The following is a 15,264-nucleotide window of genomic DNA, read 5'->3' as shown; positions in this document are numbered from 1 at the left end:
TCATTTAAAGAATTCCATTGTCTAAGCTCACTTTGGTCCTGAAAATAAAATAAGTTGCTTGTTCTTGGTAAAAATCCTTGCTATACCCTGAAGAACCAGTGAGGACAGCTTTCCTCCAGTCACTGAGGTTCCCGGCAGAATGACGTCCAGGCTGGGCGAGAGCATCAAGGTGACGTACCCTCACTCACCGGATGCTCAGTTTTGCCTTGTTCCCCAAATGAAGCCTGAAGCCATGCATCTCTTGCAGCTTACTGGCTAAAAACAAAATGTTTGTGGCTGGAATTTCATAAACGTTCTTATGATGCTTCAGCTCCCAAGAAATCCTGAACCTGGGTGGGGACCAGCTCAGCGGGGAGCCGCACTCAGCAAGCAAAGCCCTGTGGTTGGTCTCCAGAACCAAGGAGTAGATGTTCAAACACTGGATGACAAAATAGGTCCAAGGTGATCCCGTAAACACCGAATACCTGTACTTCAAAGAGAGGGTATGAGGGTAGAAATGCTGACTGGCCTCTATCTCAGCAAAGACAGATGAAGACTTAAAATCGGAGCGTAAGAAAGACAAAGCAAATATTTTTTTTTTTTTGTTTTGTTTTGTTTTTCCGAGACAGGGTTTCTCTTGTGTAGCTTTGCGCCTTTCCTGGATCTCACTTGGTAGCCCAGGCTGGCCTCGAACTCACAGAGATCCGCCTGCCTCTCGAGTGCTGGGATTAAAGGCGTGCGCCACCACCGCCCGGCAAAGCAAATATTTTTTCTTTTCTTTTTCTTTTTGGTCTGGAGCTGAGGATCGAACCCAGGGTCTTGTGCTTGCTAGGCAAATGCTCTACCTCTGAGCTAAATCCCCAACCCTTATTTCTTTTCTTAAATATTTTCTGGCCACAAAATCCCACTGAGCAATGCCAGCAAGCTGTCAACACTTGCATTTAGCAGACCCTTCACAACCAACACCAGGAGTCACAGCAGAGAAAAGGGGACCTGGGAAGTACTTAGAAGTGGAATAAAATCTTGGTGTCTTTTGTTCTGCTAAGATAAAATGAAGGTTTGGGCTAAAATCCAATCGACCCAGGCTGCTAACAGAAGACCCTCCCACGGGGCAGGACCGGGGCAGGACGGGGGCAGGACCAGGCCAGGCCTAGTGAGAGTGGTACCACAGCTTGATGAGCCACCAGGCGGGTGGGGGCTGTGAGCCCAGAGCCAAGGCCTTCCGAGAGGCTGGGCTGTGAAAACGCCCAAGAGGACTGCATTAACCTGGGGCCACAAAGATAGTTCGAGGATATATTTTTCCGCTGTCTAGTATTTTCCCTGAAATTACGATTATGTCACACAAGGAAGGCAGTTTAGACCTTCCCATATTTCTTTCACTGTAACCATGCCATGAGGGCGGCCGCTACACGCCACCCGATGATTGTGTGGGGCAGTTCTTAATCAGCCGGCTTGAACAGAAACCCCCCCAGCACCCTCGTCTCCCCCGTGACTCCCCTGCATCCCTGTGCTGGCGGGGACCAGGAGTCCATGGCTTTACTCTTTACCCTGGCATGTCTGAACTTCCTTGGGTAACGGCACAAGAACAACCAACCAATCAGAGCCAGAACATAAGACCTAGAAAATACCGACTTCAAAGATACACTCCAAATACAAGTCTTGAAGCACAAGAACACTTCCATGGCCCATGCTGTTACCTGTACTGGCTAAGAACATTCTATTGCCGGGCGGTGGTGGCGCACGCCTTTAATCCCAGCACTCGGGAGGCAGAGCCAGGCGGATCTCTGTGAGTTCGAGGCCAGCCTGGTCTCCAAAGTGAGTTTCAGGAAAGGCGCAAAGCAACACAGAGAAACCCTGTCTCAAAAAACCAAAAAAAAAAAAAAAAAAAAAGAATATTCCATTGTACACAACAGGAATTGAGTCCCCTGTGAATATAAAGACAACCCCCCCCCCCCACACACACACACATACACACACCCATCCCCACTCCTGGAAGGCCCTGCTGGTCTTTGTCAAGAGCTGGTATCATTTATGCTGCCAGGCCTTAAGAGGAGGGGCTTCTCTGTTGATTTATTTTTAGCGAGAGCCTCCTTTTATCTTTGTAGATCAAAAGAAACTGCAGTTTTTCCTTTAATTAAAATAACCAAGGTGGCCATAGTGATGCATGCCTGTCATCCCAGCGCTTAGGCCGAGGCAGGAAGACATCCATAAATTCAAGGCAAACCTGGGCTACAGATGGGGACCTGCCTGAAAACACAAACAAAACAAACAGAAGGCCGAGGCCTGGACCACAGGATTCCCACGATTCCTTTCAGCCTCACCCCTGTCTCCTCAGCCGGCTCCTCCTCTCCGCCCGTGTATTTCTATTACTGGCCTCACCATTTCCTATCACCAAAGGTAACACCCCAGGGTAACACTAAGACAGACACCCAGCACCTGGTCAAATGCCGCCGCTCTGGCTAGCAGCCGTCTCAAGTTCACCTGCTCTTTTCCAAAGCCACACCCGCAGACCTACTCAACAGCCTCCTCATCTCTGCATGCGTCGGCAGAGCTTTCTGGGCCTACAGTCAGCACCAGGAAGTATGCCGGAATCTCACGCTTCAACTTCCATGGCTCAGTGCCCACCTGTAAAGTGGCGAAATCAGAGGTTTAAACGGGTACAGTGTATATAAATATACAGAAGTGCCACGCCTGGTACATGGCAAAAGCCTTCAAAATCTGCTAGCTACTTTGAAGATGAGCAAGATGCCACTACTTAGTTGAAAACCCTTTACCAGCTGCTAACTGCCAACGGAATCGATTGCCTAGCCAGTATTCACACCGGTCTCAAGGTCAAACATGAATTCAAATCCTGCCCTGGTTTGTCAGCTGGGTGACCTAGGACACGCCCAACTTCTCAGCCTCAGTTGTGAGGATCACCCTCAGGAGATGACGCCCTCTGGGGGGAAGTTAGCTCACTGTCCTGGATTAAAGAGCATCACCCAATCCTTATCCACCGGGAAACAGTCTTCGCACATGTGATTAGTGAATCGATGTCAGATGTGAGGTCACACTGGCCAGAGCAGGCAAGGACCAAGGGCGCATACAGCCCGATGGCCGGCCAGTCAGTTACACCCAGGGATAATGCCATGCCACGATGGGTACAGACTGGAGTGACCACCTGTAGCCAAGCCACCCTGAGGCAGGCCAGCAACCAGGAACGGAAGTGGTCTCCGTGGAGGGGCAACGGTTCTGCCAACACCTTCATTTCAGAGAGCCAGTCTGCAGAACTGTAATGGGAAACCCTGCTGTGTAAGTCACCCAGACTGCGATGACCTGTTAGAGCAGTCCTGGCAAACTAACACAGGAGGTAACACCAGTGCCTAAAGACATTAAACACCGTGTGATCCCATTAAAGACAGATGTGAATCACCTGGTCAAAGAACTATGATGTCATGCTCACCAGAGTGTCTGGAACAGGGAAAGCCACACAGCAAACTCAATAACCAGCAGCAACCGCCACTTGTACCTCCACTCCACTAGCCTGCCTGTCCTTAACAAGAGGCTCGCAAACACTTTCTTTGAAGGCTAGACAGTAAATATTTTAGGCTTTGCAGATCAACAGGCAGCGCTGGGGTTATTATGCAGGCACTTACAGAACCATTAAACACATAAAAACCATCCTTAGCTCAAGTGCTGTAAACAAGCCCCTTTGTACACCTGGCCCACAGGCTGCAGCCTGTGTTTAAAGCTATTCCCCCAAGACCCATGCCGGTGGCTCCACAGTTCACCGTCTACAGGTCATTTTGTCTCCTTTATCTACTTCTGCCGACAGAAGGTCCTGTCCCTTCTTCTCCATCCCATGACACTGCGTCCATTCAGGATTTTACCATGTCGTTTCAATTATTTCAAAAGCTTCCCACACCACACACCTGTCCACCGGAAGTGTTAACTTGGCCACATTAGTACCTACCTTCTATAACATTTCCCTCACCACCCACAACAGTGGCTGTAAACCCAGAAGCATATCATAAGTACTTGTTGAAGACCAATACTGTCCAGACAGTATGCATTTGACATTCAGGTTCAACAGACTGGGGGCAGGGAGCTGATTCTGAGAGGCAGCCTGAACTGATTTTTGCATACACAGCTCCTTTGGTCTGGGAAGTTCCCACCCTGCTTGCAAATTGACCATTGTTTTCAAAACTCATCTTAAGATGAAACTGTGCAATTACGGATACCTTCTCCTGAGCTTGCCGTGACTGTGTGTGTCACACTGTATTCACAGCTAGTCAGACTCCTTCATGGACTTCTGTGTTGGAACCAACGGGTCAGCTATTATGTGCTTATCACACCTATCCTAAACCATATCCAAGATGAGTGTGTTGCATCCATGTTCTTCCAAAAGTCAAATATGAATCTTTCAAAGCAGAAACCAAGTACCCTCCACCCAAGCCTCAAATGTAAACTGAAAACCCCCTCCACCTTCTCAATTCTCATATACTTATTCTGAGATGAATTTGCCTTTTGTCTGGATCCTCTGTACATACATCCTACCCCCCAACAGAACTGTGACTTCCATGAGGTACCACCTGCCCAGCATCCAAGCTCCAAGAATCCAAGTCCATCGGTAATGTCAACGCACATACTGAGGTCTTTATGCTCCAAATCAAGCAGAAAGGACCCCAGAAAACTACTACTACTACTAAAACCTACCAGAAAAGACGTGTGTGTGTGTGTGTGTGTGTGTGTGTGTGTGTGTGTGTGTGTGTGTGTGTGTGTTAACTTTATCTCTACACATTGAAACACCAAGCAGTCCAGATAAAGAAATACTATGAGGTACATATTCATTTTCCTTCCTCTGATGAATTTTAGAAAGTCAGATCATAGCCACATAAATCTAAGAATTTAAAATCACTCACATATTAATGACTTCATCCATAAAGTATATGCAGATCCTATCTTTAGATCCTGTACACTTTTAAATGGGAAAACAAAAGCATTCTGTAAGTCACATAAGACATCTTTCTCAAAGTCAGCCAAGTAGTTTACTAATGAGTGCCTGCTTCATTAACGCGACAAACATGTATTAAGCACTTACTACAAATACATAAAGCAGTGCAGCTATATGATGCAAGATCACAAAAGGGAGACAGTAAATACCAGCCAACAACTAAGCCCTACATAGGGCGACTGCTTAAAGGCCGTATTCTGACTAGAAGGCTCCAAGCACTAGGTCCAGATTGGGGGTTTGGCTGCCTGTGCTTGTGTGAGAGATGCAGATCCCAGCCCAGGAACCCAATGTATCTACCAGGCTTAAAAAGCCCCAGCTTGTTGGTCAGGCCCTAAACCTGCAGACTGTACCTTCAACACAGATCTCTCTGTGGGCTGGGACCCCTCCTGATCGGTCACCTCTACTCCCCTTCCCCTGTCTCGGCCACCACCTCCGACTGTTTTCCTGTTTGTACCTGCTCTGACCTCCAAGCCATTTTTCTCAGCACAACTGGGAAAGGTCTAAAATGGATGCCATCCCTTTACTCAAAATCCTGAAAGAGCTTCCATCTCGCTTGAACTTTGACTACGTGTCCTGACAGTGACCTACAAAGCCTTACCAATCTGCTCTTCTGTGAGGACCTCTCCTACTGGGATGCCTTAGATGCAACCTTTGACCTCCTCCTGACTATTCTTCCACCTTCCTAGTCCACAGCCACCCAGGGCCTAGTTACAGACGACCCTCTGCCTGAAGAGTCCTCTCCAGTAACACCTGCTCTGATGACTCCATGGTGCTGCATAAATCCCTCCTTCTCGGTGAGGTCCACATTGACGGTCCATCTCTCTGCTCCACCCCGCTCCCTGCTGCACTTCTGAATGCATATCATACATATCTGCTGCACATTATGGCTTGCTGTGTTTATCTTTCATTGTGTCTCCACCCTGCTAGAATGTAAGCCACACGAGGGTGGCAATCATTTGGGTCACTGATGGAATGTTGGCGGTGCTTAGGCTGTGCTATCCATTTAAATATTTATGCAATAAAAATCGAGTTTATTTTTTAGAGGGGCCTATGAATAAACTTGATGATATTGCCTTTCTCCCAACTCCCGTCATCCAATCCACTAAATAATGCATAGGGGGAAAAATCAAATCACATCATAAGTTACAAGGTTCTAAGAAAAGGGGTAGAAATGGCATGGTTGGTTAAAAGTATTCACACTGAAGTTTAATCGGATCATACACCCACTGTGATTGCTAATTTGACTGTCAATTTGTCTACATTAAGTATATTAGTGACATACACCTTTGGGAATGTCTGTGAGGGGCCAATAAGGAAGATAACTGAGGACCACCCAGAGGCTGGTGGGGTCTCACACTGAAGAGAGAGAGGGGGAGAAAGCTCGGGAGCAGAAGCAGTGAGGAGTCCCACCTGTACACTCTGGCCACCAGGGAGCCACCTGCCATGTCTTCTCTCCCAGGAGGGGCATGCCACTTTCCAACCAGAGTCAAAGCAAATCCACCGTCCCGGAGCTGCTTTTGAGCAGGTATTTGGGTCACAACACGAAAAGCAAACTAACTTGATTTTCTTTTATTCTGGGAAAGGAGGCTGTGTTCAGAGTTCAAAATAAAGTTCGCTTTGCAGACGGAAGAAAAAAATAGCATTCCAGCTGATCGCGTTTGCAGCCCCATTCATCACATCTCTCATCTAGGTCCTAGAATTGGCACCATGCGATCACCACAAGGTAGCTTCAGAACACGGGGAGCCCCGCCACAGGCAGCCAGGAGGCCAGGTACTTCCCTTCTAGAAGCATCTCATGAATTAAGCCAGGGATACATGTTTACTGATCTGAACTAAATGTCCTTAACTTTGTCAGCTGATAAAGGATTTTCAAGCTCCCAGCTTGCAGTCACATGGGCAGACAAAACACTATTGAAAGCAGCCTGAAACAATGTCTAAATGTTTACTGCACTCTTGAGTTGTTTTACTTTCAGTATGAAATAATAACGTTGTTTAACAAAATAAGAATCCCCTAAACAAAGCAGTATCTAGGAAATCCAGAACTTCATCTTTACAGATGTGGAGAACGATGCTCAGAAGTGTTGACACACTCTGTCCCTGCGTAAAATTAATTTGGCGTGGGAGGAAGAGGGTCTGATGAGAGAATTTACATAAACTGTCTAATGTGCACAACATACTGATCGCTCCAGGGAATATCTCGATTTGCCCCTCTGATGCCAGCAATGACTGCCGGTACTCAATACAGGATAACCTGATTCAAACAGAATACCCCAGGGCTGTACTAATGATTCCTCCAGCTTCTGGTCTGTACTCATGCCTGCAATTCTGGTGGTTCCAGGCTGCCGGGGAGGGACGGCGTCCGTACTAGAACTGTGTTTCCATGGAGACTGACTCCCACTTTAAAAGCACCTGCCTGTTCTCAATGCCAAACATTTGGTAAGTAGCTACTAAGCACTATAAAGTGTAATCCTCAGAGTGACCTTAGGGAAGTGCTCCCACTTTGCACTGAAGATTATGGATTATTGTTCAAAGTTACTCCCACTCACCCACACACCAGCCCAACAGACTCCACGCTGGTCCACAGATGGGCCCGGCGCCATAGCCATGAAGCAGCACACAAGACCTCTTGGCCCAACCACCTAACCGCTCTGTGCCACAGGTACACTATGAGCACACCCCCTTCCCATGATCCTCCGGACTCTCAGGAACCTGGCACACAACCACACTGCCACAGCAGGATGACCACCCTTTATCACTGGTCCAGAACTCACTGAGGATCAAAGCATGCTATCTGTGCCTCCAGTAAAATCTAGAATGTGCTGTCTAAACACCAGCTGCCAGATGTAGACAGAAGTTTCTCTGGTCCCATCCAGACCACGGTCCCTCAGCTGCTTATAAAATAATCACTCAGAGGCTTAATATTAATTACAAACTGTATGGCCTATGGCTCCGGCACATTATTAACCAGCTCTTATAACTTAATTCAACCCACTCTTATTATTCTATGTCTTGTCACGTGGCTTTGTGGCTTGCCGGTACTTTTACATCTTGCAGCTCCCGGTGGCGGCTCGCAGCATCTCGCCTGACCTTTTTCTTCCTGTCTCTTCAGTTTGAATGTACCGCCTCACCTTAGTCTGCCTATTCTGCCTTGCCATTGGCCAAACAGCTTTATCTATCAACCAGTCAGCGCAGCACATATTCACAGCATAGAGAAAGGCATCCCACAGCAGCCAGATGGTTCAGGCTATGTCTTCTGGATACAATCTCATTAAATTGTCAATAAATCTCAGTCATCTGACCACTTTATTGGTGATGATCATGTATCATGGGCTTCAGAGATGATGCAATTCAACATTAAACTCAATATTAAAGTCTGGTTTAAAAATATTAGAAATACAGCAGGTTTTTATAGAGCTGCCAAAAAGGAACCTATGTTTAAGGGAAGTTTCCTGTTTCCTAGTGAATCACAGAATTTCTCCTGCTTGGAAATCATAAGGTGATCTGACAGGGTGTCATTTCCCAACAAGAAGGGAAGTCCAATGAAGCCCAGGGGTGCGAAGAGTTCCTGGTGGAACTGGGAAGGAAAGTCCCCTCGGTTCCGCTGCGATTGGCAGGACAATCTGGGCTCCCCAGTGGGGCAGACAGGACTGCAGAGCTCAGAGTCTAGAAACCACCAGCAGGGAGAAGACAGAAGCATCCACCTAGCCATCTGAGCAGGACAGTCATGGACCAGTCACGGACCAGCCACATTTAAGCTTTAACCAAGCAACTGACTCCTCGCCTTCAGAAATCCCAGAGGTTACCTTAGAGCCACTAAGAAAAGTGCAAACTGGGACGAACGTTACATCTAGAAATGAAGTCAACAGCTGAGGTGGAGCGGGGAGGGGAGAAATGCTCCAGCTGAGTTCAGACAAAAAAATCGACTGGCCTCCATGTCTGGCACAGGGGGTTCAAAAGGATGAACTTGCAAACAGCCCTCCTCCTTAGCCCTTCCTCTTTATTCCGGGCACCACCTTCTTCAGGCTATTTTTAGTACAGGAGAACAGGGCGCTGAATGGAAGCCGGGCAGCAAGGCCTCACCTTGTCTGCCCTGCTGGGACTCTGGCTATCTTTAATTAATGTCCGAGGGACACAAGACTTACCCTCCTCAGGGTGTTGAAAGACAGCACAATGGTGAAATTCTACCCACTAGGGCTGGCAGGCCAGCTTCTGGCCATCAGGCCTCAGGTCCTGGGGCTATTTTTTTTGTTGAAAAGGCAGGGCCATCTGGACCATTTAGAGAGCAAAGAAATAGAGTCTGCACCATCAAGTGAAGAATACAGAAATCGGACTGTCTATTTATCTGGTCCTGCTTCACAGGGGACAAATGAGGTCTCATCCAACAGACATGCTGTCATTATTGAAAGTTCCATTGAACAGCACAGCCTAGCAGGCTGTGGCTTCAGAGGTCCCTTTCCTAAGATTCTCCCCAAAATGAGTTATCTTTCAGTGTGGAATATGGTTTGAGGCCTTTTCCTCGGAATAAAGAAACTGCTCTGTGTGGCTTCCTCCAGTCCTCTAGTTCATACTTATAAACAAAGATGAGCACAAGGGAACTCTTCATTTTGCTGTTATGGTCTTTCCTACTGTAATCCTCAAGAGATAAACATAAAACTTAAACCCTGAGTTGCAGCCATCCAGTGTGGCTTTATTAAACTGGAGAAGCTAATCACATCTTTGGAAACCAAACTGAGCATGCTGGGAGTCCCCTACTAAATACTCTCCCACGGACTGCTTCAAAGTCCCTGGGCTTCAGCGGTATCAAAGCACACTGCAGGCAAGAACCATAGACAGAGAGAAGATAAAATGTTACCAGTGAGGGAAACAAAATCAGAGCCACAGGGTTTCCAGGTCAGTGACAGAGCGGAGCGTACACATTGCCTGCAGAGGCTCTGAAGAGCTGAAAGAACTCCTCCTGTTAAGTCAAGCCAAGTATGGCTGCAATCTGTGCACATTCTAAATGTCCACCCAACGTTCCTTACTACAGGCTACAGCAACCCCCTCACCCTCCGCTCACTCCATTAAACTAAGTAGGTCTATTTATCCAAGAGTCCATTAGTTGATTTAAAAACACAATTCTAGAATTATCTTTCAGCTGATGGAACCATATGGCTCTCTTCACTTTGGCTCCAAGTACTAAACTAAAACCTTTATGAGCCTAAGCAAAAGCCAGCCCATCACATTTAAAGCATACCCACCCCCATTCTGTAGTGCAGGTCCCCACCAGGATGGCTCAGATTCCCAAAGGAGGCCAGTGGGTGTACTGAGACATGGCGATGACCAGTTAATAGGGCTCACAGGGCTCACAGCTGGGAGGATTGCAAGAGCCATCCAGCAGAACCTGTTTCCCCTCCCACTTTTTATCAATTAAGCTCACAAGGGAAGTAAGCATTGCCACAAAATTACGGAAGGAAAAGAAAACTACTAGAAAAACACACGGAAAGGTAACTAACTTTCCGGAATCTCAGGAGCGCGGAGTTACTGAAGTCAACAGACAGTGCTGTTGAAACTCTGAACCACGATGGCCACCTCGGTGTCTATTGCCCAATCTTCTGGTCACAACTCACTTAAGCACTTGTTACTTATAACCGTTTGAATGAGGAACTGAAGTTTCCATCAGATTGCATGTTAATTTCCCACGCATGTAAAATGTTAAAGCAACAAAAACCTGCATTTCCTTTAAACAAGGAGAGCACCAGAGGTGAGACACTTGTTGTGAATGTCCAACTATAAAACTTCTTCCTAAACTGAGATTAAAAACTTGGGATCACCTACAGCAAAAGACTGGGAGGCCGCTTGAGGTTTTCTTGTGGTTTTTTTTTTGCAGTTGCTATTCTCAAGTCAGCTGAGCCCTTTGATGTGATTGTACTTTGAGATCTTAGATGAAAAACAAAACAAAACAAAAAACTCAAGCAGCTCAAGCAGTCAACAGACTCCCAAGTGCTCAGACTGAAAAAAAAAAAAAAACAAAAAAAAACCCCAAGAGTCATTGCAACAGCAACTCCATCGCTGAGGAGAGGGAGGGTCAGCTGACCTTTACATCACCAAGTCCCCAGCACACTCAAAAAGCTTCCCCCAGGCCAGGGGGTTAGGATTTGAATCTCAACTGCACCTCTAATACTAGCGTCCTTAAGAGATACTGGTGGTAAGCCAACGTTGGCCCTATGCATTGGACACTACATCTTTAAATGTCAGCATTCCAGAAGAAGTCATCTAGAGACTCAAGCTCCCTGTGCGTTACACACCAAGGTGACAGAAGAAAAAACATCACAACCAACCAACCAATCAATCAATCAATCAGTCGTGTTCCCGAAGTAATGCCTACAGATGTTTATCCTGTAGAACTGTTTAAGCCACCTGAAACATCAGTTTGAAAAGGAAGGATTTCCAGGTCCCAAGCAACAGGAGACAATCCATGCTTTATGGTCTAGGGGAAAAAAAAAAAAAAAAAAAACCTCCATGGCTGACTAGACTCACTGCACACTGGAGCAGTCCTCGGGACAAACACAGCTTTTCTGATACTCAGTTTCCACAGCAGGGCTCACCAAAGGCCCGAACGACAGTAGAACCAGTGAATGAACCCACACAGAGGTGGAGCAGACATCTGCCCGCCCCCACCACCTAGGAGGCAGTCAGTCAGTACGTGGTCCTGCAATTCTCCAAGTACTGTCAACATTCTGTACCAACCCACAGAAATCCATCAGTAGGCAGCTGGCTGCGTGGGACCCACTGAAGTATTATTGCAATAGGATTTAAATGGTAAGATGTTGCATGTCAGTTTCACTCCCACCAGCCCAGAAGGGTAAGGATTCATAACAAACTTAAAAATAAAACAGAAAGAATGTAGATGTGAGTTCAATACAGGCCAGCAGCAATATTATTGCTCAAAGAGTCAGTTCAGTCTTAGACTGTATTTATGAACTACAAATTGTCAAGAAAGTTGCTGTTCGCTCAGGAAACTAGTACCACCGATATGCACAGTACTACGTTCGGCAGCAGCCAGAAGGGACTCAAGACCTTTGAACTTCCCCATCCCCCCACCCTATTAAGAGTCAGACTGGGACTGACTTGTCACACTGGGAAAAGGAAGGAAAAAGGGCAGAAAGGAAGGAGATGGCAAAGAGACTGATGTCCCCAAATGTCTAAGGGCCTGACATGATGGGGAACAGATTTGTTCTGTTTGCTTCCAGCGAACCAGAAAGAAGAACTGAGTTGAACCCAAGAAAGAACAAGTCAAAGATCAGGGATGTTCCCAAATGCTCTGTTCCCCCACGCCCCCACGGCAGGGAAGTGAACAGGTCACCCCCACCCGAGGCCAAACGTGGCTGTCCATGCAGCCTTCCACCAGCCCAGGATGCTACAGGAGGTGACTGCCTGCCTGCTTGCCACCTCCCCCACAGTGGACCTCCAGAGGCAAGGCCACATTCCTAACAGCAACACCTCCCCATCTCTCTCCATCAATAGAGCCATTATATGGGAGGGCCGGCTGGCGAGGAACCTCAGGTCAGGCAGGCATGGCTGCTGCAGTCTACAAAAAAGGATTTGCAGAGTCCGTGTTTTCACAAAAGCCGGTACCACCACCAACTACTAAAAGCAGCACACTCTGGCACTGGGATGGCTAACTCACTGCTCTCAGACGTGATACTCCTAGCCTCCCTGCATCCTAAAGAACAGCCCAAACGTCAGCTGGTTAAGAAATTCCGAACTCAAGGAGAGAGCTGGGTTCCTGAAGGTAGAGAGCCTCTTGGGGCATTTCATAAGAAGCTGACACAGGAAGTCCCTGGGCTGCCCCAGCTCTGTGAACAGGGTTGGTTGGCCAAACCCCCCAAGCCACAGCAGGAACTGAGTGGAAAGCCTGACTTACCTTTATTCCCAGGCATCCATGATTCCTATTCTCCTATCTCTGCCAGCACTGCGGTGCTCAAAGGGATGCCTAGCCTGGTTTAGGTCCCCATGCTAATTCTGGCCCCGTCCACACGATTATATAGACCAGAGCAGCTGATTTCCCTGCCCACTCAAATCTGAAATGACAACAACACATTGAGCACCCTCTCTGACTAGAAGGAGCAAATCGAGCAATCCACTGAAAACTCTCTAAGGAAGTCCCAACAGTCCAGAGCCCTAAGGGTCCCCAGACATGGAGAATGAACCGGAACCGGAACCCAGAGAGGGGGGACGCCTATCCAAGTCATTGCTTTCAGCCTGAACAAAACATCCCATGCCACCAGCTCTACAGGCCAGGCTTTACCTTTCTGCACATGGATGATGTCTGGGAAGTTGGCCAGGTGCCCCTGATACAGTGCTAACAGGTCCATGACTGGGTCCAGGTCCTGCCTGGGCTGCTCAGCGAAGAGTTCGCCTATGGCGTCGTAGGCATCTCCGGTGAAGGCGATGGCCTGGTTCAGACCCACCGAGAAGGCCTGCTGATCCAGCTCAAAGGCTTGGCTGAGGCCTCGGAAGGACTGGCCCACCTTCTGATACTCCTTCTTGAAGCCGGTCACCTGCTTGCGCGCAAACTCGTTGGCAGTGTGGTTGAGCTGCAGCGCGCTGTCGTCCATCTTCTTGGTGAAGCACTTGAAGCCATCGATCTTGCTCTCCACCTCCTGCAGGTCCAGGGCGGCGGCAGGGGGTGTGCTCAGAGTGAGGAAGAAGTTAGCGCCCACCATCTCATCCTTCTCAGCCTTTCGCTTACCCTGTTTCCAGGCCTTCTCGTCCGTGCTGCTGGGGCAGGTCAGGAAATGCTGGAAGACGTCGCACTGCGCCAGCACTGGGTGGCTGGCCATGTGATTCATCCACCAGATCAGGCCCTTCCTGCGCTTGGAGATGAAGTCCTCCTCGAAGCGCCCGGTTGCCTGCTTCTCAGGCAGGTGGGGCACCGAGATGACGGGGAACTTCTCGGCCAGGCGCGCGTACAGCCAGTCGAAATGCTTATAGCGCCTGTGCACGGGCACCTGGGTGTGCGTGGGCACCAGCTTGTAAGAGATGTAGCTCTTCATGCCCTTGAACTTGGTCTGCTTGGTGGGGTCGTCGATGGTGCACTGGAAAGGGTAGGGGTTCTCCTGCCACTCGGGGCCGTAGGGCCCCAGCACCACGCACAGCTTGTCCCCGTCCTTCACGAAGCCCGACGCCTCGCCCAGCACGAAGGCCTCCCCGCCCGACTTGACGAAGGTGGAGAAGCGATTGAGGTTGCGGCTCACCGTGGCCGAGCTCTTGGCTCCGGACGCTTGATGCGGCGGCGGCGCCGAGCCACCCCGTGAGCCCAGCGACAGATCGGAGCGTGTGGACAGGCGGTAGCGACCAGGCGCGCCGCCGCCGCCGCCGCCAGCCGAGGACGAGCCGTCGAGGTCGGGGTAGGCGCCGCTGCCCAGCGCGCCCGGCTCGTCGGCCACCGTGGAGCTATCGTCCCACTCGTCGTCCCAGTCATCGTCGCTGCCCTGGCTGGCCTGGTAGCCGCCGTACAGCTGCTGCGGCGACGGCTGCAGGGCGCCCCCGCCGTACGGGAAGCCGGCGCCCGACGGCTGGAAGGAACTCGGCGGCGCCTGCGGCTGCAGCAGCGGCTGGAAGGCGGCGGGCGGAGCGGCGGGCAGAGGCTCGAAGCCACCGGGCGGCACGTTGGCGTAGCGGGCCGGGACTCCGGGGCCGCCGTCGGCCGGAGGGCCGGGCTCGGGCGTGCGGATCACCTGCACGTACGAGGCCGGGAAGAGGCCGCGATCGCCGCGGCTGTTGATCCCTTCGAGCCAGCCCTCGATGTCCTGCTCGCTGCACAGGCTCAACACCTCGTGCTCCCGCAGAGAAATCTCGCCGGGGTTCTCCGACCTGAAGTCGTAGAGTGCCCGGGCGCGCAGCGCCATGGTCCCGAGCCCGGAGCCGCCCGGAGCCCGGGCCGGCCCGAGGGCCCCGCGGTCAGCACCCTGTGCGCCCCTGTGCGCCGAGGGGAGCTCCGAGGGCCGTGCACACTCGGCTTCCCGCTCCGCTCGCGCCCTCCGCGCCGATCCGCTCTGCGCGCAGCCAGGACTGCGGCTCCGGGCCGCCGCCGCTGCCGCCGCCGCCGCCGGCTGGGGGCGGGGCCCGGGCCTCCCACGTCCCCAGCGGCGCTAATCCATCGCCGAGAGCCGCGTGCCAGACCAGAGCAAGCGATGGCCGAGCAGCCGCGCTGGCGCCGACTCCGCGGCCGCCGCTGCCCCCTCGTGGCGGGTGTGGAAACACTGGCGGCCTTTAGGTGGACCGCGCTTGCGGGTGCGTTTGGTTTTTTG

At 50.2% G+C, this 15,264-nt stretch overlaps 1 protein-coding gene across 2 annotated transcripts in view; it reads right to left on the bottom strand.

The window, feature by feature from the left end:
* Snx18 (sorting nexin 18) overlaps positions 1 to 15,052 on the bottom strand; it is a 40,523-nt gene extending 25,471 nt beyond the window's left edge. Inside the window, exon 1 of one of the 2 annotated variants that reach the window (XM_076551881.1) lies at positions 13,260 to 15,052. In XM_076551881.1, coding sequence (XP_076407996.1) covers positions 13,260 to 14,862 — 1,603 coding nt within the window. In that variant the 5' untranslated portion in view covers positions 14,863 to 15,052. The remainder of the gene's footprint in view (positions 1 to 13,259) is intronic. The other variant, XM_076551880.1, reaches the window with a different exon arrangement.
* Positions 15,053 to 15,264: the final 212 nt, after the last annotated feature.

This window comes from Peromyscus maniculatus, chromosome 15 (assembly GCF_049852395.1).
Source record: "Peromyscus maniculatus bairdii isolate BWxNUB_F1_BW_parent chromosome 15, HU_Pman_BW_mat_3.1, whole genome shotgun sequence".
In the NCBI taxonomy this organism is placed as follows: domain Eukaryota; kingdom Metazoa; phylum Chordata; class Mammalia; order Rodentia; family Cricetidae; genus Peromyscus; species Peromyscus maniculatus.
The sequence above is the reverse complement of the archived record's forward strand: the minus strand, read 5'-3'. Positions and strand labels throughout refer to the sequence as shown.